Raw genomic sequence first — 21,165 nt, forward strand, 5'->3', positions numbered from 1 at the left:
GAAGTGGTTGTTTTGTTTCCCCAATGTTTCATCTGCATTTACGGCAAAGAATAAATAGCTAAAAGTATTCCAAGGCAATCAAAAAGAGTAGTCATACTCAAATGGCAGTATGTTCCATTTGCCCCTATGTGCAAGATATGTGCAAGAATTTGGTTTTCCATTTGGATTTGTGGCTTCTAATCAATACTGGGACTGAATTTTGGGGAAGTGGAATGTAAGAAGTATGGTTAAATCCATAAAATGGAGATTTTTTAAAAAAAAATCTGAAAGGATGAAAAATGGAATCTATCGAAAATTTGTTACCAAAGAATATTATGGAATGATGAAGTAAAATATGCTAAATCAAGAGGAAAGCAAAACATTGGGATAAATATAAGCAAAATGAAATGTATGGAATAGAAAAGAGTTCAAATGAATATGTGCTGTACGCAGACTCTTTATGAACTAAAGGAAATATAATTCAGGGCTGCATTGTATAAACCAGGGGTAGGCAACCTCGGCTCTTTTATGACTCATGGACTTCAACTCCCAGAATTCCTGAGTTGAAGTCCATGAGTCATAAAAGAGCCGAGGTTGCCTACCCTTGGTATAAACACATATAAACGTGTTGACTGCTAAGTAAATCCTATTATGCTTAATAATAACTTAATGCGGAGAACTGTGGATAAATCTACATCTATTCATATATTTCGGGCACTTGTAGATATTCGCCGAGAATCAGACATGATTGACTGGATATCATCATCACCAACAGTAGAGAGGAATCCAATTTTACTCCCGTCGTAAATGTACTTGAAAGCTGCGTCTCGCTTCATCATCCCGGAAACCGTTTCGATTTCTGGATCTAGAGAGCCAGCGAGGGGTTTTAGATCTACAAAACGACGGTCTCATGTTGCAATATTTCGCGTCCATTTTAAATCGCAGTGAGACATTTCCGCGATGTTTAAGTACTGCCCAGGATGGAGCCCCCATTCCCCCCCCCAAAAAAGCTAAAGGATTTGTTCTGATGTTTGATTCCACTTCTGACAGATGGTGGTATTTCGTTCAGACGTCTGACACAGAACATCTGCCTGGAGGTTGCTGGGGCCGCAACAAAACACCCCGGAATAATGCAATGGCAACACTGCCGAGAAACTATTAAGGATGTGATCTCCAGTACTTGCGATCTTGTTGAGAGCATCTTAACTTATTGTAATTTGTCTGCTTTCTGCTGGAGGCTATTCTTGTAAGAGATGGGCTGAAAACTCTGGGCAATACGCTGTTCGGCCATAGCTTTCGCAAAAGGAAAAAAACAACAACCCAGGCCGCAACTCCGGGGGTTGTAATGATTGGCCCGTGTCACGTGTATTGCTCTCCTGCAGTTGTTGAACTCCCGGGCTAGTTCGATAGTAAAAGGATCATTTGACAGCGAGCTTGTTTTTCTTACTCTGCAGACCTCTGCAATTGTTCCTGCATCAGAGAGTAAGTAACCACATTTAATGAAGATTCCTGAGGTTTTGCATTAATAGGAAGCCTTTTGACTCATATTGTATTATTAGGGCAAAGGACAAGGGTAAGAGATTTTCAGGGTGTACATGTTATTGTACGGTATCCCCGGGTAAGTATAGTCGATAGATGATAAAGTTTTGAGGCAATGCATACGTGCAGCTATAAATCAGATATTATTGAGAGCAAATTAACTTTTTCCCATAAAATGTCACAGGATCGGCAGAATTACCGTAGGTTTAGCCAGTTTGCTCTAATGGTTTAAGGTTTGAAACTAGAAATAGGGAGAAACTGAGTTCAAGCCAGCCTTAGGGTTTGATTTTAGGTCAGTTACTGTCTTTCAATCCAACCCACCTCATTAGGATTGTTGTTGTGGGGAAAATAGGAGGAGGAAAGAGTATTAGGTATGTTTGCTGCCTTGAGTTATTTTAAAAAAAATAAGGCAGAGTATAAATAAATAAAATAAGAATAAGGTCCCTGATTATATTATTCTCTTGACTTATGTAGCACTTTTTCTCAGATTAGCTATATATACAACAAGGTAGCTAATCACTTGCCATAGAGATTGTATGAGAAACACAATAATGATGATCTGTGGAATGAATATGTTTTATTTTTCATTTGTATTCATCCTCCCTCCCTGGACTGCAGAATTGAGCTCAAGGTAACTTAATAAAGCCATTCAGGCTGAGAATCTTGTTTTCTTCTCCTGTTTCTCTTCTACTGTACCTGTTTCTTACTCAGCCCAAAACTTAGAAAAATTAATTAGCTAAAAATATAATTTCAGTGTTTTGTATTTAATCAAGCATATATGTAAAGCATATTCAAAACAACCCTACATAGTTATATGGTTTATCCTGCTTTTTCAGCAAAGTTTATTTCTCTCCACAGAAACCATGTACAATATGGCAAAATACTAACCCAAACTGGCTGATTTTTTTTCAGAATAGTTAATGAATCTGAAATCCAAAGACTTTACCTCAAGTAGGGAAATGGCAACCAAAGACATACAAGACATGCAAACATTTAAATATCCATCTTAAAGCATGGAAGCATTTCTAGAAAGAAATTGGTATTTTTTTAGGTTTTCTATATGCTATAATAGAAAATTAAAAGGCAAAGCAGTAATTTAAATAATCTTAGCTGCAAAGGTAAATTTTCAGGTGATAATTATAAGAGCTAAGAAGATGAGATAATGTAATTCAGTTCTCAGGATTTCCACTAACTAAAGCATGTCTAACTTGAGCATTAGTCTCAGTAGGATTTACTCTCTGATCACCATGAATACGATCCAACTTATATGTTGTGTTATGTTCCAGGATGGGATTAGACTGGATTGGCTTTGGTTATGCAGCTTTAGTAGCTTCTGGTGGAATAATTGGCTATGCAAAAGCAGGTAAGAGTATTGGTGTCTTCTTGTTCATAGAGTGCTTAAAATGGAAGGTTGTTAAGTAAGTTTCTTTTCTTCCCAACATGCACTTTTCAGCCTGCATTTTGATAATAAGCTGCTGTTACTATTCTTGTGATAAGTGGTATTTAACTGTTGCAGGGAATAGATTCGTCCTATTTGAGGTACTGTATTGGAGTGATAATCTCCCAAACCAGCCTCTGCTGTTGCATACTGATATCTTATTGCAACACCCAATTTTGTATGGTACAAGTGACATTGCTTTTGTCTTTATTAATTTATTGTTTTTTCTGTCTTGCATTTTGATCTACTAAAGAGGTAAAAGAAACCCAAAAGCTTTCTGGATAAGTTAGGGCATGAGGACATGAACTACAATTTATTGCTTTAATTAGTGTTTGAAAGATCCATATTCTGTCTTAAGATTCATGAAGTTCAAAAAAAATAGATATTTTTTTCGCCAATTAATGGCACACTTTCAATTTCAAAACTGATCTATGAGTTATGACTGATGGTTTCTTGAAAATCAATGAAACTAATGTATTTTAATTTTGAAAGAGAAAAAATATGCTTTTTAATTGAAGTTTCTCCCTTTCCTGGAGTGCTTTTGAAGAGAATGCAATGTTTCTTCCAGGTCTTTACTCTGATCTAATAGAAGATTCTATGACGATAACAACTTTGACTTATGTATTCTTGGGAGAAAATATGTTTTCCTTTGACCAGCACAAGGGCATTTTTAATAAATAACTATGAATCATGTTATAAGTAATAAATAATAGGGAACTGTGGTGAAAATCAGAGCATTGCAACAAAAATCCCCTTGGCCTATCTTCTTTTCTGAGTTTATCTGTATAAATTCCATCTGCCTCCAGAAACCATTTTATGTAAATTTGGTCCTCTGGCAGGATGCTAATTACTCATCCTGGCCTCTGAGGATAAGTGTGAATTGGGGGAACAGATTCAAATTCTGTTTTGTTGTTCTTATCATTCATCTGAACTCCATTGTGGGTTAGAGATGGTATGGATAAAAATAAAAACAATGAGATCAGTCATACATTTAATACAACTGCTTGGACAACTTTAAAGAGACTTTTGAGTCCTAATACTGATATGTATTTCTAGAGCCTTTTGAAGTGTCTTTGTAATTACAGATAGTCCTTGTTTAAGTACCAGTTGCTTAATAATAATTCAAAGTTAAAATGCCCCCCCCCCAAAAGTACTTACATCCTGGTTCTGGAGTTGTGACAGCCCCACACACACATACAACCTGCAGTCATGTTATTGTATTTTGGGTGTTTGGCTTGCATTTATGGCCTTTTGTATTGTCCCATGATCATGTGACCATGATTTTGCATGTTTTTTGTGGGTTTCTGGGATTTCCAGTTTCTAACAAAAAACAGCCATTGAATAAAAAGGATTTAATGACCATAATGTTCACTTAAGAACAATAGCATCCACTTAACAGTCATAGTGTTTGCTTAATGACCATTGCAAAAAGATCATAAATTGGGCATGGTCATGTAGTGACTCACTTAATGAAGGCTACAACTTACAACCATAATTCCAGGCTCAATTACTCTTGTAAGTCGAGGACTACCTGTATGACATCAGTCTTCTTACAACTTCATAATGGTCTTGTAGAGATGAAAGAAAAATGACTCGATAAAAGAAAATCTAAATGGTCTTTTAATAGAGCTTGTGATGCTTCAGTTCCAAATAGAGTTAACCTTTAAATGGAACAGGAAACATTAGCAATCAATATTGAAAGCCCCTGCAATTTGATTAACAGGCCTGTTCAACAATAATTCAAAAACATTGATATTTCCTCAGTCTTTTTATAGTCACCCATCTCCATATATAAACTCCTCATAGAACTAAAAATGGTCTCCTTGGCCATTTTCAAAGAATAACACAGGATAATCCTCTCTGAGAGTAAAGCTCTCCAAATGTTTATTTCAAATATATCAACGTCAATGTGAAGCTTTATGAAGAGAATGGTATATTAGAGGAAAGCAGGAATACATTTTAAACTGATTACTGTTTCCTTTTTTTTTAAGGCAAGTAATTAATATTCTAGATAAGTTTGTGAGAGGGGTTAAGGCACCAGGCTAGAAATTGAGAGACCATGACTTCTAGTTCCATGTTAGGCACAAAGCCAGATGGGTGAACCTGGGCTGGTCATTCTCTCTCATCCTTGGGAAGCAGGCTGTGGCAAACCACTTCCAAAACTCTTGCCAAGATTTTGTAGGGACTAGTCCAAGCAGTTGCCAGGGGTCAAGACACTTTGAAGGCACACACACAAAAAGATAAGACTGTACTCTTTATATTTTTCATTATTCTGGTCTAATTAGTTTTATTAGTAACATTCAGGAATGGGCTTCATTTGTCTTTCTTTAACAATATACTGATCGTTCTTCTTTTCCCTTCTATTTTCTCCATGCTATCCTCCTTTACTTTTCTTCCTCCACTTATAATCGTTTGAATGCCGACATCTTTTAAAATATGGTGTAAATTATGCTTCTTGACTGGTGATGCTTAATCCTTACTGTTTAAGAGATTTACAAGGAAACTAACACCCCAATGAAGCCTAAGGGGGTGGGGAAATCCCAACCAAGGTTTATAGCAACAACAAAATACTACTTCCTGTCCAATGTCTATTTCTTCTTAACAACCACAGTTCATTTTGTTTATTCAAGGTAGTGTCCCATCTTTAGCTGCTGGTCTTCTCTTTGGGGGGATAGCTGGACTTGGAGCATACCAACTGTCTCAAGACCCAAAGAACATTTGGCTTTCTCTGAGTAAGTCTGCCTTGAACAAATAGATATGTAAGACACATAAATATAATTATTACAAGCCTTTGATTTCATTGTGTTTGTTTAATACCATTTGCTCACAGAGTACAATTGATTTTATTCTATAGCAGCAAAATCCTCCAATGGGATTCCTTCCACAGAAAATTGCAAAAATTGTGTGCATTTTTAAAAAAAATAAGGACACTAATTTGCAGTAAGTTAGAGCAAGTAACAAAAACTGGGAAAAGATACTAGTTGGGAAACCACTTGATGGATGAAAACTACAGTGCCAAAAGTAAGTAAAGGCTCCAATAGATTTAGTTCGAAGCCATTATGTTAACCATTAATCAGTATGAGCTATCTTCTTCTTCCCCCAAGAAATAGATGTTAGATAAAATGATGTTATTACTAAAGCTATAACTAACTTTTTAAGAATCATAATTGAGTTTATTATTCAGATTTATTTGGATAGTTTGGATTGGTTTACTCAAAGAAGACAAAAGAGAGATAGAGAAAGAGGGAAAAATACATGTCTTTAAAATAAAACCTGATTTTAAAAGCCAGATAAAAAGGGATGTTGGGATGTATTTGAGATGGAAATGCAAGCATTCTTAAAAAGTGATCAGCTGAGAATGTTGCCATGTAGGGAGTGCACATTTTGACTGAGAGTTTTTAAAGGTAAGATATTGAGCATTGTTGGCTTTTCGTTATCATCCTTTTCAGGTTGGCAAGTTCTTTAAGGAAACATCCATGAGATAATAATGCATTGCATGTATTCTGATTTTTTAAAAAATCTTTTTCTTAGTTGCTTCTGGAACCTTAGCTGGCATTATGGGAATGAGATTCTACAACTCAGGGAAAATCATGCCTGCAGGATTGATTGCTGGGGCAAGGTATTAACTGCATGCTTTTATGTGGTCACTGTTGCATTAAGGGTGCGATCTTGTGTTTTATTAAAGGTAGTGAGATTTATGTCTAAGGATCAACAAACAGCACCACGCTACAACCACGTTTTTCAAAAACTGACAATTAGTAAAAAATAGCCTTTTTAAATTTTAATAGTTTTAGATTAAATAACATGTTTATTAAATAGGACCAAATTGACATTGAGCAGTCCCCTAGTTTTGGAAATTGTGGGACTGAACTATATCCAAAATGTTTCTCTTCCTCTTTCTTCTACCTATTCTGAACACAAGTGCATACTTTATTTTCAGGCTGAGGATCAGGCTTGGCTGTTAAATGATGTGTCAGTATGTGATCAGAAACCGGAGAAAAAAGTGGAACAAAAACTAAGGCTGAAGTTAGCTGTAAATTAGCTTTTAGTTAGCATTTTTAATGCCGTTCATTTGCTTCTCTGTCACATTAAAAATGACAATTTAGTAGCAAATGGAAAATCGGGCAGATTTAGCCTCCAAATCTTTGGTTATGCAGCCCCAAGTTATAGTCTGCCTCCCTATTTCCAATCAAACTATCTTACTCTAAGCAATGTTTCTCAGCCTTGACAAGCTTGGCAACATACTGCCTGGGGAGCAAACTTCAGTGACACCAAAACTACGTCCTCATGCAGTACCATCATTATGTGTTCATATCTAATGTCTGGTTGCAATGTGGCATTTCCATGATTTTATTATTTTTACAAATAACTCAAGGTGGTGAACATATCCCACATACCTCCCTCCTCCTATGTTCCTCATAACGGCAACCCTGTGAGATGGGTTGGGCTGAGAGTGTGACAAGCCCAAGGTCACACAGCTGGCTTTTATGGTAGGACTAGAACTCATGGTCTCTTAATTTCTAGCCTGGTACCTTAACCAGTAGACAAAACTGGCTCTATGATGTAATTGTACTATCATCTTCTCCTCTTTGCCCCTCCCCTTCAGAAGCCCATGATGTTTCTGGTCATATCATCAGCAGTCTTCAGAAGCTAAAATTAATACTTTTTTTAAAAAAAGAAGCAGCTCCCCCCCCAATATAGTTGCTTTCTCTCGTTTGCCTCTAATTAAATCCAAAACCAAAATGTTTGGGATAGGGCAAATTAAACACTATTAATGTAGGAGTGAATTTTCCTTTATTTTCCATAAACTGTCTTATGTTTTTCTTTCAAGTCTGATGATGGTTGGAAGACTTGGGCTGAAGATGTATGACAAACCACACAATGGATAACAGGGCGTTCTCTGTGGCCAAGAAGACAGATCACACGTATCAAATATGCCATGCTAAGCAAAGCACAGCACATATCCTAAGTTTTAAGTGACTAAATTAAAAGCAAATGTCTTTGTGAATATAGACACTCTTTTGTATACAAGCAGTTCTTTCTCCATCCCAGTAAGAACTACCATACCATCCCAGTATGGTAACTTCTTGGTAATATTCCTCAAAGTGGTAACAATAGAAGTTGCTGGAAAAAGACAAAGAAGACTAAGAGAGAAAATAGGGTCAGCCATGGTGCTGATGCTGTTTGCTAGTGTCACATTATCTCACCCAAATCAGGGAGCAAAACCACCTGTGTAAACATTTCCAGTATAAAAGAATTAGTGAACTTTTCCATGCCTGTGGTGCTCCAGATGCTTATGTCTTTGCAGTTGCCTTTAGCCACCTTACCGTATCCAGATGTTGATCTGATGTATGGGAAATACATCATTTCCTCATTCCCAACCAAGATGGTCAATTGCTGGAAATGAAGGGTTTCCAGATCTATATGCAGGGAGGATATCAGGATGGAGGAAAATAGACTGAATTTTGAGGTCTTGGTCTCTCCATGAAGAAACGGGGATCATCTTTGTAAAATGCTCCTAAAATGATGTTTTGTGAGTAAGTCTCTATGGAACATTGTACTATTGTCTTCTTTCTGAAGCTGTTGTTTATCACTGTTTACAAAAAGGGGTTGAAATGCAATATTTAATCATGAATCTGCTTGTCAAAACCGCTGCATTTGTTGTTAATTGTGATTTATTCATGATATTAAAACCTTCCCAAATTTCATAAAGCTTCTATTGTGATTTCTTTAAAGAAAGTTTTTGACATGGTCGAGAAATTGCAGGAGTTTGCTGTAGCATGTACAAATCCTTTGCAGTCTGTAAGGTCAAAACTTGTTTTGCAAAGCATCCAAGACTTGCTTTTTTAAAAAACTTGTTTTAATGACTGATCTTTATACAACTTCTGATTGTTCTTCTTCCACAGAATGCTTCATAAATCCTGCAACCCAAGAAAAGAGAATTTCCGTCAGCTCAGAATAGTCTACACTTAGTCCTCGACTTACAATACTTCATTTACTGACCATTAGAAGTTACAACAATACTAGAAAAAGTGACTTATGACTGTTTTTCATTCTTATGACCATTGCGGCATCCCCATGGTCATATGATCAAAATTCAGATGCTTGGCAACTGACTCATATTTATGATGGTTACAACGGCCTGGGTCATGTGATCCTCTTTTGCGACCTTCTGACAAGCAAAGTCAATGAGGAAGCCAATTCATTTAGTAACAGTGTTACTAACTTAACAATAGCAGTGATTCACTTAATGACTGTCAAGAAAGGTCATAAAATGGGGCAAAAGTCATTTAACAACTGTCTTGCTTAGCAACAGAAACTTTGGGCTAAATTGTCCTAAATTGAGGACTACCTATATTAGTATCCACCCATCTTGCTGTTTGAGGAAACTCTGAAACTCAAACTATACGACAGTGAGCCTGTTATCCTCCCTCCAGATGTTTCAGATTCAGCTCTCATAACTTTCCTCTTGCATGACTAACGCATCTAGAGAGCAATCACTTTGGAAATGCTAATACAGAAGTGATGGCAACTCCTTAACTTTATCCTTGACTAAGTGAACACATGGAAAGTATTGTATTCTGGACTAGACTTTGAATTTTATGACATGCAAGTAGAGAGCATGGATTATACTGTGACTCCCCTCAAAAGCCATGACTGCATTTCACAGCAAGCTGAAATGGAAAACATTCAAGCATTATTCTAAAGAAACAAAAATGCTAACTTTAATTTGCAGTGCTTTGTAAACAAGTTGTGTAGGAACAACAAACCTGGCAAAGTATGAATACTTGTTAAAGGTATTGTTATTGCGGCGTTGAACATTTAGAGGACGAGATTTTTGGTTGACAAAGTTAGCACATAAAGTGATTAATTCTCAGAAGAGTCACCATGCAGTCACACGCGTTTTAATTGCCTCTCCACTATGACTCCAGCCAGATCTTGGTTACAGGAATCTGGGATGAGCACGGTGTATGTTTGGTTGACCTCAAGGGTGCCAGATAATGCATACAGACATTAACAGGTACAATACAAATCACTTTTATTAGCATAGATTGATGTTAATTACATAATTGACTTAGGCTAGGCTGTTATGTTGTAAGCAATTTCATACTTGTTTCCCCTTTTCACTGATAGTTAGACTGAACACACCAGAAACAACACACATTGGGAATTACTCCTCTAGTAAGAGTCCCTGGATTAGATGAGATAGATCCTCTTTTAAGATGTCAATTGGTTTCATACAGTCCTGAATAATGTGTCATGGAATCATTTTGGAAACCTGTAAGAACTAAAAATGTTAAGCAGAAAAACTTATGGAATGGAAACAGCAATCCTCCAAATATTCCAGTAGGTATAGGTCCTCTTGAATCAAATCTGCATAGAAATTACAAAAATTATTTGCATCCATAATATGAATACCTGATGCACATGGAACTAATTATCTGCATGCTACTGGGATGGCTTACAGATCAAGTGTGACAAAGGGGAAGTAAAGTATAAAAAATATGGAATTGAAATACATGTCTATGAAATAGAACAGGGGAAAAACCCCAGAGGTTGAGAGCCAGAGTGATATAGCTGATAAATTGTTGGATTTGGAACAGGAAACCAGGATCTCCCATGTTCTAGTCTAGTTCTAGGTGACCATTGATTTGTTTTGTTTTTATATCAGGTTTTTATCTTTATAAACCCCTTTGGAGTCACTGAGTCAGGCAGCCATATAGGTAGTGCTCAAGTTAAAACCACAAATAAAAGAAGAGTTTCTGTTGTTAGGCAAAGGGGTTGTTAAGTGAGTCGTGCTCCATTTTACAGCCTTTGTGCCACAGTTGTTAAGCAAATCATCATTAAGTAAATACAGCTTTCCCCCTTGACTTTGCTTGCCAGAAGCAGGCTGAGAATATTGCAAATGGTGTTCACATGATCCTGGGATGCTGCAACCATTGTAAATACATGCCGGTTGCCAACCATCCAACTTATGATCATGTGACCATAGGGATGCTACATTGGTTGTAAGTGGGAGGACCTGTTGTAAATTACTTTTTACAGGGCCATTGTACCTTTGAACAGTCATTAAGTGAATGATTATAATCGAGGGCTATCTGTATAAATTTTCTTAAATAAATAGCTTAGCCATATGGAAGCTGAGCAGGTACCTTCAGGCCAACCACTCTCATTCAGCCAAGCTATCTTACAGGAGAAGAATTGGAGAAGGAGTTTTATGTATTGTATGGTTTTGGAGAAAAAGCAGCATGACAAGTTTAACTGCCTGGTGCTAAATTGACTAGGTTAGTTAATCCATTTTGGTTTTTTTCACAATACTTTACATCATCCTAGAGAGTATAAGATTTAAGGTTCATTCCAAAATGATGAATGTTTTTGTGTTGTCATGCGACATGTTCTTTTCCTTTCATCCGTGTGTACAGTGTCACTGTGCATTTGCAAAAGCAGCATAGCTGGCATTGCAACGGTGCAGTGCAGCTTTCATCATTTGATGCCTCTTAACTGCACACCCAGTTGTGGCAACCAGACCTTCATGTTAAGCTCTCTATGGTTAGATTGACAGAGTAGTTCAGGGAAAAGTAAACCCAGTGCTTAATTTACTCTTCTCAACATGACACTTTGCTGTTCTTACAATCTGTAACAGCAACTGCTGAGCAATGCCCTGACATCTTATGAACTGCAGACAGCTGAAATAAACTGCTTGCAAAAATGTCTTCAGCCACTTAATTTTTTACCAAAATGTTGCATGTCTTTTCTCTGAGAAATCATAGTATATGGAGCATATTGATCAGCAAATATTGTAAGCCTGATTTTGTGTATTCGTTTCATTACAAAGGACAGAGAATGTAATTTAAGCACAAGCAAGGAATCTTGATGTTAAATGTGTTTGTGTGTGTAGAGAAGAGGTAAGTACAAGTGGAATAGGCCTATTCTTTTCCTAGGTGTGCAGCCAGGGAAAAATGATGAAACTATTTCTTCAAATAAAAATACCTTGGTGGTACACAGTATAAGATACTGGGGATCACAGGAGGGATCAAAAAGTTAAGAGGTGATGAACACGATACAGTCAAAGCCCTGCCGTTTTGTTACATGTGTTGTCCCTGATCAGAGCTGCTGAATGTGCTAGTTTTATTGGTCCCTTCATCTTGCCCCATTACAGCTCCAGGAATGCTTTCCATATTTGTTAGTGTTTATTAATATTCAGCGTAAAGACTGAAAAAAAAGAGAAAAAGAAGGTTCTATGTCTGTACACAAACACAGACGTTAGAGGACAAAATAGCGCCATGCTGTTCTGTTATAGCGATGCGTTCAAGCATTAGAAGCCAGCCTGGTAAAGCCACATCTGTCTTGCATTGAGTATTGGAAGAATATTCTACATTCAGAACCATTGCTGATTTACAGGTATCAAAAAAGCCACAGCAACAGAATAATGGAGGTTGCTAACCTTCTGGTGTTTGAACCACATAGACATTAGCCCACCAGATATACAAGCAGGGCAGAAAAGAAAAATGATTTCTCTTTGCATTATTTCTTGATCCCTAGAATCTGCTGGTCACCTCTCTTTGCTTATCCAAATGTTCTTCCCTGGCTTCAGGTCAATCACTAGTATTGCTCAGATCAAAAGTGGCCTCTCAGCAAAATAGGTTTATTTTGAGGAAATCTCAGTGTGATACCCCTAAACTTTAAATAAACCAGCATTTTCAGCAATCCATCATTTTGTACAGATCTGTACAAAACTTTCTCGATCATTTGTAAGTGACAGTAACCATATTAGAAATTGCTGAGTGATATGTCAAAAGCTGACTTAGGTGTGTAAGCAGCTTATAACTGTAAAAGAAAACTAGCCTATTGTGACATAATAGCAAATACAAAGTCAAACAAAGAAAAAGTAGAAGAGAAATAAAAAGGTGCAAGAAAAAAAGGTCTATGTTATTTTTTCCCCCTCTGACCAAACCAATCAGCTTTGCCATCTGAGCAAAAGTTCTGACATTTTCACAATCCATTCCTCCACTGTGGAAATTTCATTATTCTTCCACTGTTGAGCATGCAATAGTCTTGCTGCAGTTACCATATACAAAATCAATCGTCCATGCATCTTTTCTAGTTCATAGGCCCCTTAAAGAAGTTATGGTTTCTTCACAATATTTATCTTTAAAATCCTTTAAAGATTTAAAGAATTTGTATCAGAAGATTCTTAGCTTGCTCACAAGTCCATCATGCCTGGTAAAATGTCCCTCTGTGTTTTTCCCATTTCCAACATTGGTTTGAAATACCTTTGTACATTTTTCACAATTTCTTGTGTCATATACTGATATTTTTTTAAAAAATAATCTTAAAAGATGACACTGTAAATTTGATACCAGTTACCCACATTGTCTCCCAAGTATATTGTATCCAAAATTAATAGCCCATTTTGTCATGCAATCCTTCACCTGTTGGTTTTCTGTTTCAAATCTTAATAAAAGTTTATACATATTTACTGTACATGTTCATCATTTGTACATAATTCACTGTTTTCTTCAATAAGCATATCTGTGTACACACATACCTACAGTACATACCAACATATGTATATATATCTTTCTAAATTGCCTTAATAATTCCTGGAAGAATCCCACCCAAGGACTAATAAGGCCTGATATTGTTTGGCATTCAAACCTAATTCAAATGCTGCCACCTGCTGTGAGATAAGTAGTAAAACATATTATTGCATATATATTTATGCCAGTGGTTCTCAACCTTTTTAATGCCACGACCCCCAACCGGTCGTAAGTCGAGGACTACTCAACCAGTCGTAAGTCGAGGACTACTCAACTGGTGCAGCACCGTTTGCAGAATGGGACTTTTGGCGGGCTCAGCAGGGCAGAGACAGCCTGGACAATTCCGATTGGCTTTTGAAAGCCAATAGAATTAGACTCTATTCAAGAGAGTCTATTCTATTGGCTTTCAAAAGCCAATAGAATAAAAGGGAGTAGCACAGCTAAGGAAAAGGGGAAAAAAATGGCGGACTGCGTTGTTTGGCGACCCCCGTGAAATGGTCGTTCAAACCCAAATGGGGTCCCAACCCACAGGTTGAGAACCACTGGTTTATGCACTAATAGGCACTTCTGATTTCTTTGCCCAAGGAGATTTTAGGATTTCAGATCTTAAGAGTTGGAAAGGATCCTTTGGGACATTGAGATAGTTCAGGGAGCCAAATGAAAATATTGTCAAGAGATGGCTGTCAGAACTTATTTTGAATGCAATCTATAGGTTTTTAATTTGAACACAACACAAGATAAAAGCAACCATTTCTCTGGGTAACTGAGAAATGGGTGACTCCTCTATTGAACTTTTTTCACTGTTGAAAGGTTTTGTTCTTGTATTCAATCAGAATCTGCTTTCCTATAATTTAAGTCCATCATTCTGTGTCCTCCATCTTGGCTAGTGAAAAGAAAGTCTTAACCATCTTCTGTACAACATCCTTCAGGGTATTTGAGAAATGTAGTCATATTCCCCATCAGCAATCTTGCATTTTCAGAAATGTTGAAATCTTTAATCTTTTGTTTAATTGATAAGAACAAAGCCAATATTTCAAGTTTTGTTATACTCTGTTATTTTTCAGGTCATGCATAAGAATCTTTGGAAGATTATTTTTCTCAATCTCATAGCACATGTGAAAAAAATAAAGATCTTCAGTATAGTTTCAGTAATGTTTTGGGATAAGATCTTGCAATTGTTTTTCTACAAAGATGCTCTTTAAATCCTTTTTAAAAATAATACTGGTTGCTCCACTGTTGATATTCATTATATTTGAAATTTCATTTTTTTCTTTGAATTTATTACTGTGACATGAGAATTAAATATGTAATTGAAAAAAAAAGAATAATTACCTTAAAATCAGATATATGATATGTGCATGGAGACAGCAAGAAAGAGGAAGGGCAAAGAGCAAATCTACATGGGTTGGCCTTTTGTGATTGCCACCTGACTTATAAATCAATAATTTTACTCTTATCCAATCACAGTTATTTGAGAGGGAAAATAAAGTCACTGATGAGAAAATTAGCATATAAGATAAGTTCACATTTGCTAAGTATATATCTTTAGACATCACAGGTCCAATAATGAGCTATCATAAGTTTCTTTTGTCAGGACTCTGTAGGTATGCACACTTATAATATGATTCCATTTTAGAGGAAGGAACATTTATTTCATAGCTTTTAGAAATGTGCTCTTTATAAGGAAGAACAAGGCCACTGTGGGGTGTCTCTCACAGAATTGAAGTTACAGACGTTGTGAAATGAATAATGAGGTTTCCAAAAGGAATGAATTCCCATTCGTTTAAAACTGCAAACTGCCAGATCTCAACCTCTACATCCTTTGTACAGTACAGTAGATGCAGCAAACAGTAGAGCTGGGGTGACTCAATAGCAAGTTGTGTGTGGGAGAACCAGACAGGTCTGAATCACCAGTTTATCTTTGAATCACCATTAGTGTCATGTAAAACCGCACTTGCATAAACCCAAACCTGCTGTTGAAAACCCATGTTATGCATTTGCAAACTGGTTTGCACAAAGTGCACCATTTTTTTGTACAAACAGATGATGACCTGTTTAGACAGGTAATTTAAGACATCAGTGAATTCCAAACATTTTCCATGGGTTTGACAAGCAAGGTCTAATTTCACAATTCTAGTTCTTTCTTGCTTAATGGATGTTCTTGCTAACTACCTTATTTCTAGCTGGAAAAAAAAAAGCAGAAATAAAGTACAGTGACTTTATAGTAGGCAAATGTTGTTGAAAAAAGTGCCAGATGAATCACAAACCTGTAACAGTTAGGTGGAAAGTGTGAGGAAAAAAAAGGGAATGCATATTATAGCAGATTTTTTTTTTATCTGACAAATAGAAAATAACTAATTACTTGTTCGTAACTTTTTTATAAATGGCACATTCATGAAAGTGACTTCCCTTTAGAAAATTCCCTTTGAATTTCCTTTCATTTGCTCAATGTACAACTTAATTAATTCAATCAAAGGTCAGTCCTTTAAGACAGAGATCCCCAATCCTTTGGGCACCAGGGACCGGTTCTGTGGAGAGAGGTTTTTCCCCGGACCAGAGGGTGCGTGGTTTCGTGTGCTGCCTGAATCTTACGGATGGGGCTTTGCTTGTTTGTGCGGACTGGTTGCTGACATGCCACAGCCTGGTACTGGTCTACAAACTGGGGGTTGGGGACCCGCTTTAATACAAACATCTAGGTATAATAATGTTAATCTTTTTGTTCTCTCTAGTTTCAACAGGCATTTATTTAATGGTGTTGCATCTTAAATTTCTTAATTCCAATTCTTTCTGAAACAAAGTGTTTAAAATCCATTCTTGCTTATCAAACTTTCAGGTTGCATGCAAGAGGAACTCATACCAGTTGCCAAACATCTTTGTGGTTTTCCTTTGTTTTTTGTAGTTTTAAGGTGACCAACTTTTTTGCAATGAAAAGGAGGACACAAATAAATTGAAGAAAAAATATCGTAAATAAAAGAACCATTTTATTCATTGCAACAATAATACAGACAACTTGCATGTGCAAAGTTTGCCAGCCGGGTGTTTTGGCGCGCTCAGCAGCAATTCTTATTGGCTTTCGAAAGCCAATAGTGGGAGTAGCACAGCTCATATAAAAGTTGAAAAAAAAATATCAAAAAAAGTGCCCGAACGCCGTTCTGAGCGTTCTATGAGAGAAAAAAAAAAGCCCTGCAGATTAGTCTTCAAATATTGAAAAGGAGGACATGTAGGAGGACACTTTTCGAGGGAGGACAGAACTTATAAAAGGAGGACTGTCCTCCCTAAAGGAGGACGGTTGGTCACCTTAGACTAGTTCAGAATCAAGGAAAATAAATCAAAAGACAATATTTGGTAATTCTTAGCTTTGAAAATCTACAAAAGATCTGTATTTATTTGAAGATTGTTTCAAACTCATAGCATTTATAAAATTGTAAATTTTTGAACTGAAAATATTGGGCGCGCTCCTAGAATTATGGTTAGATTACAGGTTTTTGTTGCACATTTATAATTGGTTACTTCATGAATTATTTCCATTTTTTGGAATTTAATATCAAGCAATAATAACACAATACATATTAATTTATTAATGATATATAGTAAATATTAATAATACAAAGTAGGATACTGAGGTAAATTGGTCAATTGTGATGGTTTTTCTGTTCAGTGCATTGGAAGCAGACACTGCTGTTACTAATTAATTAAGAATGCAGTATCTTTTTTAAGTAAAAAAATGGAAGCTCTTCCAAATTTTTATATTAAGAGGTATGTTCCCCAGGAAAAATTATCTGGGATGAATGCAGAGATCAACACAGCCAAAGCTAGTCTATAATATATATGCCTATAATAAAACGGTGTTTTTTTTCCTCTATTAACCTCTTTTGTTTCTTTCTGTCATCCTCATCTCTCACATTCTCTGCCACTTGATTCATTTTTATTTTTACATTTTGCTAAAGAAAGCAGTTCCTTAAGTGGACATGCCCTCTGGCAGTGAAAAAAAAAATTGAGGCAAAGTATTGTCAGGCACCATTTCTGCTACTATGACCTAAAAAATAAATTGTAATTTATGTGGCCACTTGTTGGAGATTTTATCATTGCTATGAACCTAAGAGCTTTTTAACTACTATCAGTAAGTGAGAAATAGAGGAAGGGAGGTATTTTCACATACTGCCCACGTTTCTGTTTCTCATGCAGCCTGAAAATAAAATAAGTTTCTGTATTTGAGACAGATGAAACTTTCTCTGTCTCCCCATCTCCCTCTCCCTCTTTTGGTTTAGCTGGAGGTGTGATTTTCCCACCGTATGCATATATGTATGTATTTTTATTTATTTAATTTCTATGCGGCCCATCTGTCCTACTAAGTGATTCTGGGCAGCTTACAAATTATTTCTTAATATACCTTCTTCCTTCCCATTTAGCTAGGTACTGCAAAACGTTCAGATATATCTTAACTTCTGTGAAGAAAATGGTTAGTAACCGAGTAAAAGAAATATTTATTGCCAGTGAAAATGTTCTTTCAGTATAGTATTTGTGTGGAAAAAGCTGCAAAACTGGAAACATGGGGGGGGGAGGGGGAAGGAAAGGAAGTAGGCTAAGAGGCAGAAAAGGGGTGAGGTAGTTGTTAATGAGAGATCAGAAGAAGCCTTAAATGTTTTGGCTGGATCAAATAAAAAAAAATCTGCACTGTATTGAATTACACACGTTGATTTGAGTCTGTCAACCACACACTCACAGGTCACTAATTCCTTCTGTATGTATTCATTATTTCTGTATGTATTCATTTAAAAAATGATTCTAACATTGGGAATAATAGCTAAATTACTTTTTCTCACTCAAACAATATGAATAGGGAAAAATGTGTATGTTCTCATGGTGTGTGTGTGTGTGTGTGTGTGTGAGAGAGAGAGAGAGAGAGAGAGAGAGAGAGAGAGAGAGAGAGAGAAATATGATTCCCAATAAGTGCCTGAAGAAGAGGGCTGAGAGACAGCTGGCTTTGGGCCTAAGGTGGGAGTAAGAATTCATGGTCTCCAAACTGATGCCTGAACCATTACATAAAAACCCTCATGTTTTATAGATGCCACTCAATACCTTCTTGTAACATGCATTAAGGGAGTAGAGGGAAAGTTTGCTTGAGAAATGCCTGATTTCAGGACCATAGTTCCATGAACTTTGGAAAAAGCCTGGAATTTGTAGATCCCATCTTTTCAGTCACTAAAATCGGACCCATTTCCGACTCTGAAGTAGGGGCACGGGACAATGGAATTATTTGCAAGTGAGCACCAAGTAGAGCAGGGACTTATGGATTTCAACTCCCAGAATTCCCCAGTCACTGGCTGGGGAATTCTGGGAGTTGAAGTCCACAAGTCTTAAAGTTGCCAAGTTTGGAGACCCCTGCGGGATGGTTAACCATGTCTTGTATCAGCTACGATTTCCGAAAGGGGCAAGATCAGGGAGCGAGGCAGGCTCCTGGCCTGTGTTCTTCAGCGGGAGCCCTCTGCCCTTCTCTCGTCCTTTCGACTGGTCAGGCCTCGGGGTCAGACGTCGCGGCGGGAGACAGCCAGCCGGGCCTCGCGGTCCTTGTTTACTCCTTAACGATCGATCTCTCTTGTAGTCCTTCGCCAGAGCCAGCTCAGCTCCGGGCTGAGAAAGCCAAGCAGGGAAGCCTCCCTGTATGCCAGAGCCACCCTCCAGCCGGCCTGGGGGCCAATGACAGGTTGAGAGCTCAAGAGGGCGTTGCAGGAAAAAAATCCACTCGAGGTGACAGCCAAACTCCTCCTATCCTCACAATGCTTTGGCGTGTATTGTGGGGAACATGGCAGATGGAGATTAGAAGCGGGGCGGCTGCTGTGGCTTCGGCGACTCCTGGCTCCCGCGCCACTTGTTGGCTGCCCTTCGGTGCCCTTGCATTCGAGACGGCGAGGATGCAGTAGGGCGATTGCAGAGGATGGAGCCTTAGAAACAAGCGATCGGGTTGGTCGGGATTTTTTTTTTTAAAAAAATCACCGGATTACTTGAATGCCCGCGTGTGCGCAGCGCAGGCACGGGGAGCTCGTGGCCGTGCGCGCTTGGGATGACCCGGCCATGGAGGGGCAACGGCAGCGAGCCGGGCAGACTAGCCGCCTGCTGATGAAGACGCCCTGGACGCGACAGGGGCCCGCGGCCGGGAGCAGAGCCAGCCACTGCTGCAGGGATCGGGTGCCGCTGGCTCCCTTTGGCGGCAGCAGCAGCAGCAGCCGCAGCAGCAGTTCCCAGTTGGGACTGGGCGCCCTTCGCGTAGTAACCCCGCATTGCTCGTAATATTGCGGCTCCGCGCGAAAGGGCCGACGCTGAGGAAAGGAAGGCGCGGGCACCCAGGTCGCAGCGAGGAGGAGGAGAAGGAGGAAGAAGAGAGAAAAAGGTGAGGGTGGAGGGGAGCAGGCAGCAGCAGCAGCAGCAGCAGCAACAACAACAACCATGCTGCCCGGGGTGGGCGTGTTCGGCACCAGCCTGACCGCCCGGGTCATCATCCCGCTTCTAAAGGACGAGGGTTTCGCGGTCAAAGCGCTCTGGGGCCGCACTCAGGAAGAGGCGGAAGAGCTGGCCAAGGAGATGAGCGTCCCCTTCTACACCAGCCGGATAGACGAGGTCTTGCTGCATCAGGATGTGGATTTGGTCTGCATCAACCTGCCCCCTCCCCTGACCAGGCAGATCGCCGTGAAAACTCTGGGTGAGTCTCCATGGAGAGCGTGGCCGGCAGCGGGCGAGACTTCCGAGGGGGGGGGGGGGAGGCCGTGGAAAAAGCTGCAGCGCCTTGAACTGGAAAAGGCCTGCTTGGAAGCCAAATCCCTGGCTGCCCTAGATGCCCTCTAGAGTGCCCTTTGATTAGGTGTGGAACCTGCTCTGTCATTTATTGGAAAGAAAAAGAAAAAAGGCTCTGCACATCCTTAGGGGCACAGGCTCAGTTTTTATTACTGCTTGTGTGACAGGGCCTTTCTTTCCATTGATAAGCCCTAAATCTGAGTACTTCTCCATATCAAATCCCAGATGTTTAACTAGTGCTTCAAAAGTCTTTTCTTGTATACAGGGGTGTAACTTTTGAATGCATTAAAGTGCCAAGCGAAGGCCCTCTTCATATGTTTTAGAGGTGTTCTTATAATCCTGGGCACTGAAAACAGGTTGCATTAGAAACTGTCAGAGTGACTAAATAGGGGAATATAAACCTGCACAGAATTCTTCAACTAAACTGACGGTTTGCCCACATTTTTTGTATTCCTGGTGTTTTTCCTCCTGGCCAGGGTAGCCTTTACATTCCTCATTGATTTCTTATCTTCTGTGACTGAATTAACATTTTTGTATCAAATCATTCTTTGAGAACTTTAGTTCTGTGCACTTGGTCAGCCCATTTTACTCAAACAATTCAAAATTAAGAGTTCCAGCTGTTTTCCTTCTGAAATTCTTATATCTACCTGGTGCTCCATGGTGTATGATCAGAGAATAATAGGACTGGGTTTTGATATGCCCAGTATTGAGTTTCACTTGCTCAAGCTACAAAGGCAGATAGAAAGTGGCTTAAAATATCTAAAGCCTATCTGATTCTAAATTAATATTTTCCCCCTTTGGAATGGGTTTGTGTGTTCATTTTGAATTGAATATAATTAGCTTTTCTGACTACTCACCCCTGCTTTTTTGAAAAATGTT

The 21,165-nt window shown here is 38.5% G+C and overlaps 2 protein-coding genes across 3 annotated transcripts in view; both read left to right on the forward strand.

Annotated features, from left to right (window-relative positions):
- The first annotated feature begins 895 nt into the window (after positions 1-895).
- On the forward strand, positions 896-8,664 carry TMEM14C (transmembrane protein 14C). Of its 2 annotated transcripts, XM_039349193.1 has the most exons (6): positions 896-1,461; positions 2,137-2,149; positions 2,805-2,881; positions 5,587-5,688; positions 6,488-6,575; positions 7,788-8,664. In XM_039349193.1, the coding sequence occupies exons 3-6, from the start codon at positions 2,806-2,808 to the stop codon at positions 7,843-7,845; spliced, it is 324 nt and encodes a 107-aa protein (XP_039205127.1). In that variant the 5' UTR covers positions 896-1,461; positions 2,137-2,149; position 2,805; the 3' UTR covers positions 7,846-8,664. The 2 variants fall into 2 exon arrangements, with proteins under 2 accessions (XP_039205127.1, XP_039205120.1); XM_039349186.1 differs by lacking the exon at positions 2,137-2,149 and having other exon boundaries at positions 904-1,461.
- Positions 8,665-18,907: 10,243 nt separating this feature from the next.
- GFOD1 (glucose-fructose oxidoreductase domain containing 1) overlaps positions 18,908-21,165 on the forward strand; it is a 40,599-nt gene continuing 38,341 nt past the window's right edge. The window contains exon 1 of the mRNA XM_039349203.1: positions 18,908-20,194. Within this exon, the coding sequence (XP_039205137.1) occupies positions 19,942-20,194 (253 nt within the window). The 5' untranslated portion in view covers positions 18,908-19,941. The remainder of the gene's footprint in view (positions 20,195-21,165) is intronic.

Source organism: Crotalus tigris, unplaced genomic scaffold (assembly GCF_016545835.1).
Source record: "Crotalus tigris isolate CLP2741 ecotype Arizona unplaced genomic scaffold, ASM1654583v1 scf7180000017564.2150845, whole genome shotgun sequence".
In the NCBI taxonomy this organism is placed as follows: Eukaryota; Metazoa; Chordata; class Lepidosauria; order Squamata; family Viperidae; genus Crotalus; species Crotalus tigris.